At 40.5% G+C, this 13,513-nt stretch overlaps 1 protein-coding gene across 2 annotated transcripts in view; it reads left to right on the forward strand.

The window, feature by feature from the left end:
- PLCD3 (phospholipase C delta 3) overlaps positions 1-13,513 on the forward strand; it is a 78,327-nt gene that overhangs the window by 56,388 nt on the left and 8,426 nt on the right. For both annotated transcript variants that reach the window (XM_073683180.1, XM_073683181.1), the window contains exons 8-12: positions 5,232-5,384; positions 9,408-9,491; positions 9,634-9,763; positions 11,606-11,722; positions 12,201-12,367. In XM_073683180.1, the coding sequence (XP_073539281.1) occupies positions 5,232-5,384; positions 9,408-9,491; positions 9,634-9,763; positions 11,606-11,722; positions 12,201-12,367 (651 nt within the window). The remainder of the gene's footprint in view (positions 1-5,231; positions 5,385-9,407; positions 9,492-9,633; positions 9,764-11,605; positions 11,723-12,200; positions 12,368-13,513) is intronic.

Here is a 13,513-nt window from a genome sequence, read left to right on the forward strand (position 1 = left end):
TGACCTTCCCAGCCTGTCTGCTTTACCTTGGCTGGCTATTAAAAATAGGAAGGACCCCACATACTTTTTTTTCTTTATTATCTATTTAATAGGTTTAAAAAGGTTAAAAATACCCTTTAGTGCCACATGAAATGCACTAAAGGGTACAACTTTATAATATTTAGGGGGGGAAAGGGGTCGACATTAATCTAAGTTCTCCCTCCTATAACAACTCTCTCTGAACTGCTTCTAGAGGACAGTGAGGCGAGCATCAAGTCACTGGGTCTTCTATAAACCCAATGACGCAATGCGGCTGGCCAATCACAGTAATGCCAGTAACCAACATGGCTACGGCATTGCGGTGTATGGCAGGCAATCCCTGTATGTTTATTGGCTGTCTAACAGACGCAAACCATGCGGTCCAGGGAGTCGATCATGGCGCTCGAGCACTCCATACTACATTGAGTAACAAGCGTGCCCAAGCACCCCGGTGCTCGATCGAGTATCGAGCAGTGGCAAGAATGCTCGCTCATCACTAGTAACCACCCCTTCTAGAAGCTAGATTGTGAGTCTGTTATTGTTTTGCACTACACTCCCTGACAGAAGTTATGTCGCTTATCCATGTTATGTAAATAAAAGCTTATAACTTGACGTTAAATTCATCCATTGGTTTTATAAATTACTCTTTTGAAAGCTGAAACCCTCCCAAATTTGGTTTAGGTTAAGAATATAAATTGGCATCAATGCTGAAATATTGATCATTTCATGAACACAGAATGGTCAGATTTTGGCAAGACAAAAGTTTTGTTGCCTGGTCATATAATGCACCCAATCCTAGTTTATATCCTCACCAGTGCTCAGTAAATGATCGGTTAATTAGTGGGTGTGTATAAAAAGAAACCCAGCACCCCAGACCTTCACTTGAACTGCAACTTGAGCTCTGACAACATGCCAAAAATCCACCCTGCAACCAAAGCCTTGATTATCAAGAGGCTGAAGACCAGATCCACTGCAGAGGTGACTAGCACCTTTAATGTGTCTCAGCGTCAAGTACAAAGAATTAAAAAAAGATTTGAAGAGACTGGAGATGTGTTTGACAAGCCCAGGTCCGGCAGACCCCAAAAGACAACTGCTCAGGAGGAACGTTTGTTGATTAGAAAATCCAAAGCAAGCCCCTCTTCCACTGCAGCAGAGCTCCAACAGGCCTGGTCACCTCAAGTCCCTGTGTCAACTAGAGCAGTTTGTAGGATTCTGTCTCGAAATAGCCTCCATGGTCGAATCAGTGCCCAGAAGCCAGCACTAAACTAAAGGCAAATAAAAAACCGTATGGCATTTGCAAAGTCCCACAGCCTGCTAAACAGATGGACGCTGGAAAAGTGGCAGAAGGTGGATTTCTCTGATGAATCTTCAGTAGAATTACACCACAGCCGCTGCAAATACTGCAGGAGACCTACTGGAGCCCGTATGGATCCAAAATACACCCAGAAAACAGTTACATTTGGTGGTGGAAAGATCATGGTCTGGGGTTACATTCAGTATGGGGGTGTGCGAAACATTTGCAAGGTGGAAGGCAATATCAATAGCCTAAAATATCAAGAAGTATTAGCTACCTCTTACATTCCAAATCATAAAAGGGGTCAAATTCTGCAGCAGGATGGTGCTCCATCTCATACATCCATCTCTCCAACAAAGTTCCTCCAGGCAAAAAAGATCAAGGTGCTCAAGGACTGGCCAGCCTAGTCACCAGACATGAACATCATTCAGCATGTTTGGGGTAGGATGAAAGAGGAAGCTTGGAAGACAAAACCAAAGAATCTAGATGAACTCTGGGAGGCATGTAAGACGGCATTCTCTGCTATTCCTGATGACTTCATTAATAAATTGTATGAATCATTGTTGAACCGCATGGATGCAGCCCTTCAAGCTCATGGAAGTCACACAAAATATTAAATATGACTCTAATAGCACAACAACTTCATTCATCAATGTTATGCAACATATATTTGTATTTTGAGATAATTATTTGTTTGAATATCACATTACTTTCTGTGGGCGACAAAACTTTTGTCTTGCCAAAATCTGACCATTCTGTGTTCATTAAATGATCAATATTTCAGCATTGATGCCAAATTATTTTCTTACCCTAAACCAAATTTGGGAGGGTTTCAGCTTTCAAAAGAGTAATTTATAAAACCAATGGATGAATTTAACGTCAGGTTATAAGCTTTTATTTACATAACATGGAAAAGCGACATAACTTCTGTCAGGGAGTGTAGAGGTAATTTGCACATTTTTTCCCATGGAGCATTGCCTGTAAGATTCCATACTCAGCTGGTCACTTTAAGGAAAACTAGTCCTTCCCCCACGTTGACTCTAAAGTAACTACACATTTTTTTTCTTTTACTCTTGACCCACATAAGCTTCTATAGCCTTTCCTGGTCAAATGACTGTGTTGCAGCCCTTTGAGTAAGTGATGACTACTGAGAAGCAGGTAGAAAAGTAGGAAGAAGGCTTATATTATTTTTTCACCAGAAATGGCACTTTTGCTGTCTAAGGGCTATCAATTTTTGCAGCTTATTTCAATTGAATGGGGATAAGCTGCAATACCAGACATCCAAATGGACGATGGACTAAAAATGGCAATCATCATGGACCATAGGATAAACCAAGCAAGGAAGCAGGTGAAGGACCATGACTATCCTATCACTGAATTTTCAGAATACTTTATCGCACCTGCCATGATTGGCCAGAAGCCTATGTCCTTCTGTCACTAATGTAGAATATCTGTCACGCAAGGTGTGGGAAAGACTTAGTGCAACACAAAGGGTAGAGGAAAAGGGAGCCCAGACTCTAGGGAAAGGGGGGAGTGGAGACCTCCTAGGCTGATCTAGTATCACCCTGTCTCCATTAACGTCCCTATATTGGCTCTTCACCAATCACCGCGCGCGAACCTCGCTCTGTCTTTCCCTGGCGTTAACCCTGGCTAGGGAAGAGAGGGGGTGAGCGCTAGTCCATCCCCACAGACCACAAAAGACAACAAGGGGAACAAACAAGGGAAGATAGCTTAGTTTTTAGTTGACTTCATAGAGATAAACACTTGTCCTCAAAGCTCCAGAGAGGATGAAGTAATGCACTTTCTCCGAGCCTTCACAAAGGGTAATGAGTATCGCTGGCACCTCCCTCTAGCCGACAGCAGGGTGTTAATTAGCCAGAGTAAGGTAGCTGCTGGGTCCTAGAGAGACAGTCTCTAAGAAGGTGTCTGTAATGCCAAACATAGAGATCTCCTGCAACCAACTTCAGGGCGACTGTCTGTCACTTCTGACACACCGGTGACAATATCGCTGGGTGATCCCCAGAAATTTGGAAGCGGGCATATGATGTTGTAATGTAGACTTATGTAATGGAATTATTTGCTGTGTACAAGACATTGTGTAATATTGCAATTTTGCCCCCTCTCCACAATATAATATCATTACTAATACTTCTCCTTCTGTTATACCAATTTGTTGTCCAGTCCTCTCCAGCTGTGCACACATACATGTCACTGCAAACTAGAGAGAAAATAGAGGTAGTCAATGAAGTGTTTGTCTGTGGCAGCGTCTCTGTAATACCAAGTCAGTCCCCTCAGAAAACACGAGCCAAATAGTTTATGGTTAGTCACTATTTTTATGGCAGGCCCAATTTTTTTTAGCATATTTACATCAAAAGGGGTTGCCTGTTTTGAAATTGTATCTTTCCATCTGACCTATAAAATAACAAAAGGAGCTATTACCCACCCTCCCCAGGCCCAGTGTCACCTTTGGCCTTTGCGCCAGTCTTTATTGATAGGTTGCACATCTATAATCAGAATGCTCGTTGAGCCCAGTGATTGGCTGCAGCTTTCACTTGCGCTGTAGATGTGATGTCACCTTTGCAACATATCAAAAAGAGAGAGGAGCAGGGACGCTGAGGCAGGTGAGAGTGAGCAATAGCTCAGTTTGGTATTTGATAAAAGCCTGCAACCCTAAGGAAAAATAACATTTTCTAACAGACAATGCCTTTAGGTAGAAAAAAAATGCCACAGAAATATCAGTTATAGTGCAGGGTATAACTGGGGAAAAAGCATCATGCCCCTTATATTACACAGTTTTTAAATGTGAAATTCAGTTCATCCCTATGCAACACATTGGGGCATATTTATCAAATGTAACACTAGACAGTCTTGAAATGCGTCACATTTATAACAGTGGTTCATGCAGTTTGATAAATCTTAAGATCGTCTAGTCTAGCACTTTGGGATTAAAATTCCTTGTAATATATTCACATTCTTCATAAAAACATGTGCAAAAACAAACAAAAAACCTCATCCAACGCATTTTGGGCTTAAAGTAGCTCTTGTTCACAGCATATGTGCAGATCAATTAGACATGGTATTTAGGAAAAATGAGAGCCAATCAGATTCAATACTGCAAACCTGACACATCTGATATGGATCCAAAGGATTAGAATATGGCAAATATATACGATGGAAAAACCAAGGAGTATTCTATAAGGGCATTGCACATAATCAGACAAGTCATAAAATGTGTGTAAAACACATCAAAGGTATGGTGCAAATCATGAAAAAAAAACTTCCAAAATTCTGACGCATCTAGCTGCACAAATACGCCCCATTGTTACATGTCGACTAGATATGCCGGATAAGGTAAAGTGGATAATTTCAGCATCCGCAATTGTAAAAATTAAAAATACATATTTATTTCATCACTTTAAAATTTCAAAGACAATTTTTTTTAAAAGAAACACTTGGCCTACGCGTTTCAAGCCCATGCAGGTCTATGACTAAGGGCATTACATGGGTTTGAAACGAGTAGGTAAAGTGTTTCTTTTAATTTATTTCATCTATGATATTTTAGGGAGATCAAATAAATATATATTTTTAATTTTTCATTTGCAGTTGCTGAAATCATCCACTTTACCTTAATCTCGTCCAGGGAACCGGCCCACACCCTTGCCCATGCAGCGCATCTAACAAACTGCTATTGTTACCTTGAAGTGTTGAGATGATGAATCTTGTTTTTCTATGCCGCATAAGGCCTGCCCTACATAGATGTATAATGTGACCACAGTATAGCGTCTGTATCCACAGGATAGTACAGACAGCCACTACAATGAGACCTTATTAACTGTGAAACAATCCTTGTGATATGGAGAATAATACTGCTAGTGTGTATTTTATTGTATGTATTTGTATTTCTTGTTAAATATGACAGTATTCGCCGTATCCGGTCATCTTATCCATTGAGAATCATTGTGGGTCGAAACAGCAAGAGATAATGGCTCATCACCTCCGGACCATCCTCGGAGATGTGTTACTAACAGCTCCAATAAGGAATGCCGATCCATCTACACTTCCATCCCCAGAGGTGAGATAACACACGTATCACATTACTAGTTAGCCATATCTACTAAAGGGGTTTTGCACTACTAGACATCCTCAGCTTAATCTATTCTGGTCCCTAACGAAAATAAAAACAATTCAACCTACACGTGTGCGTAGGGTGCTCATAATCCACCTACACAAATATTAAAATCAATAATTGTTTTATTACACAAATTTCCACAAAACATACAATCATATTAAAGTAAATGAATGAGGTCTTCAAAGAGGAACAGGAAAAAGAAGTTTGGACCACATCACAGGTGTTATCATCAGATAAAAATGTGTATCAATACAATGAACTAGCTACTTGTAATAAAGTCAAATGCCAATACATTTAGAAATAAAGTGCAAGTGCAACCAAAAAGATAGGCAATTATAAAGCAGTCATTGATAATAATCTTGATGATATAGTTCACTAGACCTATATGTCAAAGTACATTATAGTAATCCCATATACTAAAGTCAAATGCCACTATATACTGTCATAGATAATCGTCTTAGAGCATATCCCCTTGAAAAGTAGTAATAGCAAAACGTGCGTCGGGCGCATGGAGTGGATCCCACATTATACACAACATGGGTAAGCAATAACTAGATCTTTGACCGGTTTCTTGTTGTAATCATCTACCTCCTTAGTTGAACTAGAACTTTATTATTCTCTGTATATATTGGAATTGTATTTCTAAATGTATTAGCATTTGACCTCATTCATTTATTTTAATATGTACGTCTTGTTGAAATTTGTCAAATAATACAATTATTGATTTTAGTATACAGTTATATGAAAAAGTTTGGGCACCCCTATTAATCTTAAGCTTAATGTTTTCTTAAAATTGGTGTTTTTGCAACAGCTATTTCAGTTTGATATATGTAATAACTGTTGGACACAGTAATGTTTCTGCCTTGAAATGAGGTTTATTGTACTAACAGAAAATGTGCAATCTGCATTCAAACAAAATTTGACAGGTGCATAAGTATGGGCACCTCACCAGAAAAGTGACATTAATATTTAGTAGATCCTACTTTTGCAAAAATAACAGCCTCTAGTCGCTTCCTGTAGCTTTTAATGAGTTCCTGGATCCTGGATGAAGGTATTTTTGACCATTCCTCTTTACAAAACAATTCCAGTTCAGTTAAGTTTGATGGTCGCCGAGCATGGACAGCCCTCTTCAAATGATCCCACAGATGTTCAATGATATTCAGGTCTGGGGACTGGGATGACCATTCCAGAACATTGTAATTGTTCCTCTGCATGAATGCCTGAGTAGATTTGGAGCGGTGCTTTGGATCATTGTCTTGCTGAAAGATCCATCCCCTGCGTAACTTCAACTTTATCACTGATTCTTGAACATTATTGTCAAGAATCTGCTGATACTGAGTGGAATCCATGCGTCCCTCAACTTTAACAAGATTCCCGGTGCCGGCATTGGCCACACAGCCCCAAAGCATGATGGAACCTCCACCAAATTTTACTGTGGGTAGCAAGTGTTTTTCTTGGAATGCTGTGTTTTTTTGACGCCATGCATAACGCCTTTTTGTATGACCAAACAACTCAATCTTGGTTTCATCAGTCCACAGGACCTTCTTCCAAAAAGAAATTGGATTCTCCAAATGTGCTTTTGCATACCTCAGCCGACTTTGTTTGTGGCGTGCTTGATGAAACGGCTTCTTTCGCATCACTCTCCCATACAGCTTCTCCTTGTGCAAACTGCGTTGTATAGTTGACCGATGCACAGTGACACCATCTGCAGCAAGTTGATGCTGCAGCTCTCTGGAGGTGGTCTGAGGATTGTCCTTGACTGATCTCACCATTCTTCTTCTCTGCCTTTCTGATGTTTTTCTTGGCCTGCCACTTCTGGCCTTAACAAGAACTGTCCCTGTGTTCTTCCATTTTCTTACCATGTTCCTCACAGTGGAAACTGACAGGTTAAATCTCTGAGACAGCTTTTTGTATCCTTCCCCTGAACAACTATGTTGAATAATCTTTGTTCTCAGAACATTTGACAGTTGTTTTGAGGAGCCCATGATGGCACTCTTCAGAGGAGATTCAAACAGGAGAACAACTTGCAAGTGGCCTCTTTAAGTAGCTTTTCTCATGATTGCATACACCTGGCTATGAAGTTCAAAGCTCAATGAGGTTACAAAACCAAAAAAAGTGCTTTAGTAAGTCAGTAAAAAGTAGGTAGGAGTATTTAAAACAAGAAAATGATAAGGGTGCCCATACTTATGCACCTGTCAAATTTTGTTTTAATGCAGATTGCACATTTTCTGTTAGTACAATAAACCTCATTTCAAGGCAGAAACATTACTGTGTCCAACAGTTATTACATATATCAAACTGAAATAGCTGTTGCAAAAACACCAATTTTAAGAAAACATTAAGCTTAAGATTAATAGGGGTGCCCAAACTTTTTCATATAACTGTATGTGTAGGTGGTTTGTGCGCATCCTAGGTGCTCATTTGTAGGTTGAATTATTAAATTAATCCATTTCACAAAAAAAAAAAAAAAAATTAGGAGGGGACCTACACCATTATGTCCCCAGCTGAAAGATATATATATGCCATATGAATATTTTTGTAATTCTGAAAATAAAAACAACAGGGGTGTCGTTACAGCGATGTTGGTGTCGCTGTTCCTGGAGACACTTTGTGTGTCACGTGCAGTCTGAAGCCAATGACAGCTGCAGCCTTTATTATGTCATCAGAGAGGATGTCCGTACTAATGGAAAATTGATGAACTGTAGCCAAAAAACCGTCTGCACATTGGCTGTAGCTGACCTGTGATATGTCACGTCACTCTCCGGGAACAGCGGCACCAATATTGCTGGAACAGCGCCCCTGCAAGAGGTGAGTATACTCTGTTTTTATTTTAATTAGGATCCTGAATTGATTAAACTGGAGTTGTCCAAAAAATGTCTCTTCCAACCCCCAATACACATGAACGTTCATTTCAGCCAAGTGTACATGTATTTCAGTGGGGGCAGTGGAGTAAAATGTTGCCACACACCTCTATTAACCCTAGAGACCTTTTTATCCCTCCAGACACCACTGTTCCAACCAGACACCTCTATTCCCACCAGATATTTCTGATCTCCCAAGAGACCTATGGTTGCCCCTCCCAGATACCTCTGTTCCAACTAGACACTTCTGTTCCATCCAGACACCTCTTTTCCACACAGACACCTCTATTCCCACCAGAGACTTCTGTTCCCCCAGACACCTCTGTTCCAACTAGACACGCGTTTCCTCCAGACACCTTTGTTCCCCTTAGAGCCCTCTGTTACCCCCATACACATCTGTTTCCTCCAGACACCTGATCCTTCTATCTGTCAACATTATCTATAGCAAAAAGTTGAGAGAGCTCCCCTCCATACAAGTCAGATGGTTGGTTGGCCGGTCCTGCCAAAAAATACTGTTTAGGATGGGAGATCATGACGATTTTGTGGGCTGAGGACCAGTGACTTCTCTTGTCAAGAGAATAGTACACTAGTGAATAGCCATCAATGTCCCCTCTACGATACTTTAAGAGATTTTCCCCCTAAAGTCATGATCCAAGGGGTAACGTTTCTCCTTGCAGAGAGTGACATGTCAAGCCTGACATACCAAGGTGAGACTTTTAAGCCGCAATGCTCCTCTGGGAAATTAAATATGCAAATTGTCTCTTCGGAGAGCAAGAGGACTAGAACTCTAGTGCCACCTATCAGAAGTAGAAATCCTAAAAGTCAATATGGACCCTTTAATGAACCTTGTCATATGATTTAGGATAAAAGCCAAACCAGGAATCTCAATTTGCAGACACTGTGTGTCGGGGTACTGTCCCTCGTCAGTGCAAAGTGTGAGATCTGGTTTGGCTGGGTGAGAGGCATCTAAAACTTTATGAGCTGGCAACAACCAATATGGCTGCCACAAGTCCCTGATACCACTTGATATCCACTGAGTAATGCTATTATACATCTCCTCCAATACTTTATGGCTGGCATATTAGTTTGTGCTGTTATTTCTTAGGCTTTGAAGGGGAAAATCCTTGTGAAGGCAAAGAAGCTCAGTGAGCGCAGATCATCGGAGGAGGAGGACGGAAGAAGCAGGATGGTGAGTGTGTAAACAGTGGGGATCTGGATGAGTTGTATGGGGTACATTATAATGCAGCCTGGAGATGTGATGAAGGATTTGATGCAGAGGTGTCATTTGTTCAGTATAATATACGTATGAGATGACCTCTTCTTCTATCCAGGACATTGCACAGGAGCTCTCTGACCTGGTGGTCTATTGCCAGTCTGTGGAGTATCGTGACCAGCCGGGGAAAGCGTGTGAGATGAGCTCATTCAGCGAGGACAAGGTGCGAAGACTGATGAAGGACGGTGGTAAGTATACTACATCCAATGTCTGGGGTAGAGATGAGGAGCTCCCCAAAGAAGTTATTATAACCAATATATTAAAGAAACTTTTTTATATGTTCCTGGGAAAACTGGTTAAACCTTAGTGGGAATCTGTCACCATGTTTTTGCTACTTAATCTGAGAGCAGTAGGATGTAGGGACAAAGACCATGATTTCAGCGATGTATCACTTACTGAGCTGCATGCTGCAGTTTTGATAAAATATCTGTTTTATCTGCTGCAGATCTAGCAGCTCTCTGAATGCTGAGCCCGGTATAACTGCACCCACACCACTGATTGGCAGCTTTCTGTGTACACTGTGCATAGGCAAAAATTTGCCAATCCGTGTCAGCTTTCAGCCTATGCACTGAGCTTATCCATATAGAGGATTACATGGTAGCAGTAAGTGACACATTGTTGGAATCGGGGTCTCTGTCCCTACACACTATTGCTCTTAGATTAGGTAGCAAAAACCTGTTGACAGATTAATTTTAAGTATGTCGGCATTAGAGTTTTTACATGTGGAGATGCTAAGCTTACATAATAGAGAAGCAGATAAGCAGACATAAAAGAGTATTCACTGCTCACTTCCACATCGCGATGGGGATCGTTGATAACTTTGAGTCGGCATATACCTACCAGGATGTGTGCAGATAGGAAGTGAGAAGCACGAGACAATCCCTTTAAGGTACACATAATAGCAAGACTGACCAAGAACTAGAAGCAATATATACAATAGATAACAAAATATCCCCAAGGCCAAAAGACTGCTAATCAATATAGTTTTGCAGCAATTCTAGCAGACTTAAAATATAACTTTTTATATGTTATTTAAAAAATGATAAACATGGTAAAAAGCACACACACAAAACACATATAATACACAGAGATGGTGTTCATTAACTGACCCTGACAGACCCTGTTTCTATGGCTGACCCTAGGACCCCAAGACTCCTGCCCTTATAAGGGCAATCCATAGCTGACCCTCAGTTGCTAGTCAGCCCTGAAATGACCATAGACAGTGCCTCCCAAAGCTGAGCTTTGAAAAAGAACGCAGATTGGAGTGTTCGAAACGCGTAGCTAATCTTGTTTTAACTACGGAATCTGTTTTTATGGAATAAAGAATTGTCTGCTGCACTTTAGAAGCTGGAATCCTTTCCTTTTTTCTTGCACAATTGTGCAGACAGACTGTGATTCATGCTATTGTGGTTTGGACAGCATGAAATGATTGACAGGTTCCCTTTAAACTGGATATTAGAATTGACCGACTTCCTTTAAAGCTTACATTACTGCCGCATTACCTGATCACAAGTGGTTCTGATCTAATTTTAGTATTTGGCATTATAACTACTGAAGGTCTGGCTTTGTGTTGGGAGCACGCACAATAACATATGACAGCAATATGGCTCCCTTAAACAGGCCAAGGCTAAAATAACACCCATGGGCAAACCTGCGGGGATGGAGAGCAATACATGGGTAACGCAGTGTACCAGTTTTGTCCGGAGTATTCCTCGAAGTAAAATTTTTCTTTCACAACCTGGTTATAAGCCACTTTTCCAGAATCAGAAATAATTAAGAAATGATGACTTTGATTTTTTTTTTGTCTTCCGGATCCTGGGCTCTTTGAATAAATATGAGAGAATGACTTTTATAATGAGACAATCAATGGCTTCCTCTCTATTGAGGGTATATTCGTGGATTTAGAATTCCTGTGTTCTGTTGCTGATATTAAATTCACAAAGAGTTGCATTCTGTTATCTGCCATTTTTTTTATATACTTCTCATTCATCACTGTTTTCCAGCTGATTATCCAATTTATCTTCTTGCAGGAAATGCTATAGTTCGTTACAATACCCGACAACTCAGTCGCATTTACCCTGATGGATTAAGAGCCAACTCTTCTAACTTTAGTCCGCAAGAGATGTGGAATGCGGGCTGCCAACTTGGTAAGGACACACTTGGTGCCTCTAATGATCATCTTAATATCAAAAGACTGAACGTCACTTCCAAAAAAAATACTGGTCTGAACAGGTGAATATTAAGAGTAGCCATCTCCATACATAACTAACAAATAAAGTAGCACTCTGTAACACAATAGCATGTAAACATGAAATATATGAAATTGGAATTGCATTACTACTCAAGAAAATACGAAGATACTTAGCGCATAAATTGGCCAATCCATGTGTGCCTAGCAGCCATGACAAGGTGATCTTCTTTGCTGGGGACCTAACCTTATGTGATTCCTCTCCGGGCAAATAGCCTACATTTATATGGGTAGGTAGGATCCTGCTATGATTAAAACTGCCATGATTGGTGGAGTGCTTGTTCAGAGAGCCTATGAATACAAATATCAAAATTTCTAACGATTATCTTGTGATCTTTTCCCTTCCTTTTCTCACTGTTCACATTTCTCTTTTTCAGTGGCTCTGAACTTTCAGACCCCTGGCTACACAATGGACTTGAACCGCGGACGTTTCCTGGACAATGGTGCCTGTGGTTATGTCCTGAAACCCAAATTCTTATGTAAAGAGGATACTCTGTTTAATCCAGAGGATGGCAGCGGCAGTTTGAAGATTCTGAATGTCAGGGTGAGCTTTGGGCTGCATCATGGGTCATAACATACCTGCCAAGTGCAACAGGCAGTCTGACCAGTTGGCTTCACCCATAAAGGGAAAAATCTATAAAATGGGAATGTATCTGACATACCTGTACAGAGCAAGCATGGTATAACTTTTCTTGGTAGAATGGAAAACCAGATGAGGCCTCGAGTCATACAAACATAATTGTGTAGCATTAGGAAACGAGTATATATGGAAGCTTAAAAGAAGTTTTAGGCTTTTATGTGGATTAAGAACAAAAATTCTGACTTTCTTCAGCCGTCACTAAAGGAATTTAGGAGCGTACTGCTAACAGATTGTTAGGCTGTGTGCACAATTCATAGATTTGCTAGCTAAACTTGAAGCAATCCTGATGCCAGCAAAGTGAATGAGAAACCTGTCATGCACACGTTGCTTATTTTTGACTTACAGACTTGGTGCAGAAAATAATCTGCAAATTCTCTGTGATTTTTTGCCCCACGTTTTTTTACCAGACTTCATTCAAATCAGTCAAAAACGCAGGGGAAAAACGTGCGTTTTTGTAGCTGCGTTTTTCCTGCCAAGAGATGCAGAAATGGTACAGAAATTTCTGCATCTATTTACTCAATGTGTGCACATAGCCTTATTGTTCAATATGAGCTATATAAATCTGTATGCTATACACTCCCCCGAGTGCTGGCTGCAGGTAGCAATACTTTTCTCTTATAAAGGACCATTCATCGGTGTGGTCATGTTAAACTGGTCACAACATGGAATAGTGGTTGCAAAGCTGAGTAAAAAATTTTTTTTAATTTCTCATATTTTTGCAGAAATATTAGATTGTAGAGTTTAGGTTATAATTTACCATTAGCCCAGCTGGACGTTATCAGAGATTCTTTTCTGGGATCATGTACTTTTGCACAGCTATGCTGTACTCTCTCTGTCCTTACACTGACTGTGGTGAGATAAAAGCTGGAGGTCTTTGTCCCCCGCATGACACTGACCAATCATAAGCAGGAGGCATCATCCAGGGAAAAAAGAACAGACAGCCCTTCTCTCCTCTGTGATCTCTTCATCTACTGTGTAGAGTACAGCAGAGCTAAGTGTCATTACAAACACTTCTAACTTTCATGTCATGGCAATCAATGTGGGTGAGGG

Source organism: Phyllobates terribilis, unplaced genomic scaffold (genome assembly GCF_046119375.1).
Source record: "Phyllobates terribilis strain yellow unplaced genomic scaffold, ASM4611937v1 Scaffold_5__5_contigs__length_657084704, whole genome shotgun sequence".
NCBI classification, from domain to species: domain Eukaryota; kingdom Metazoa; phylum Chordata; class Amphibia; order Anura; family Dendrobatidae; genus Phyllobates; species Phyllobates terribilis.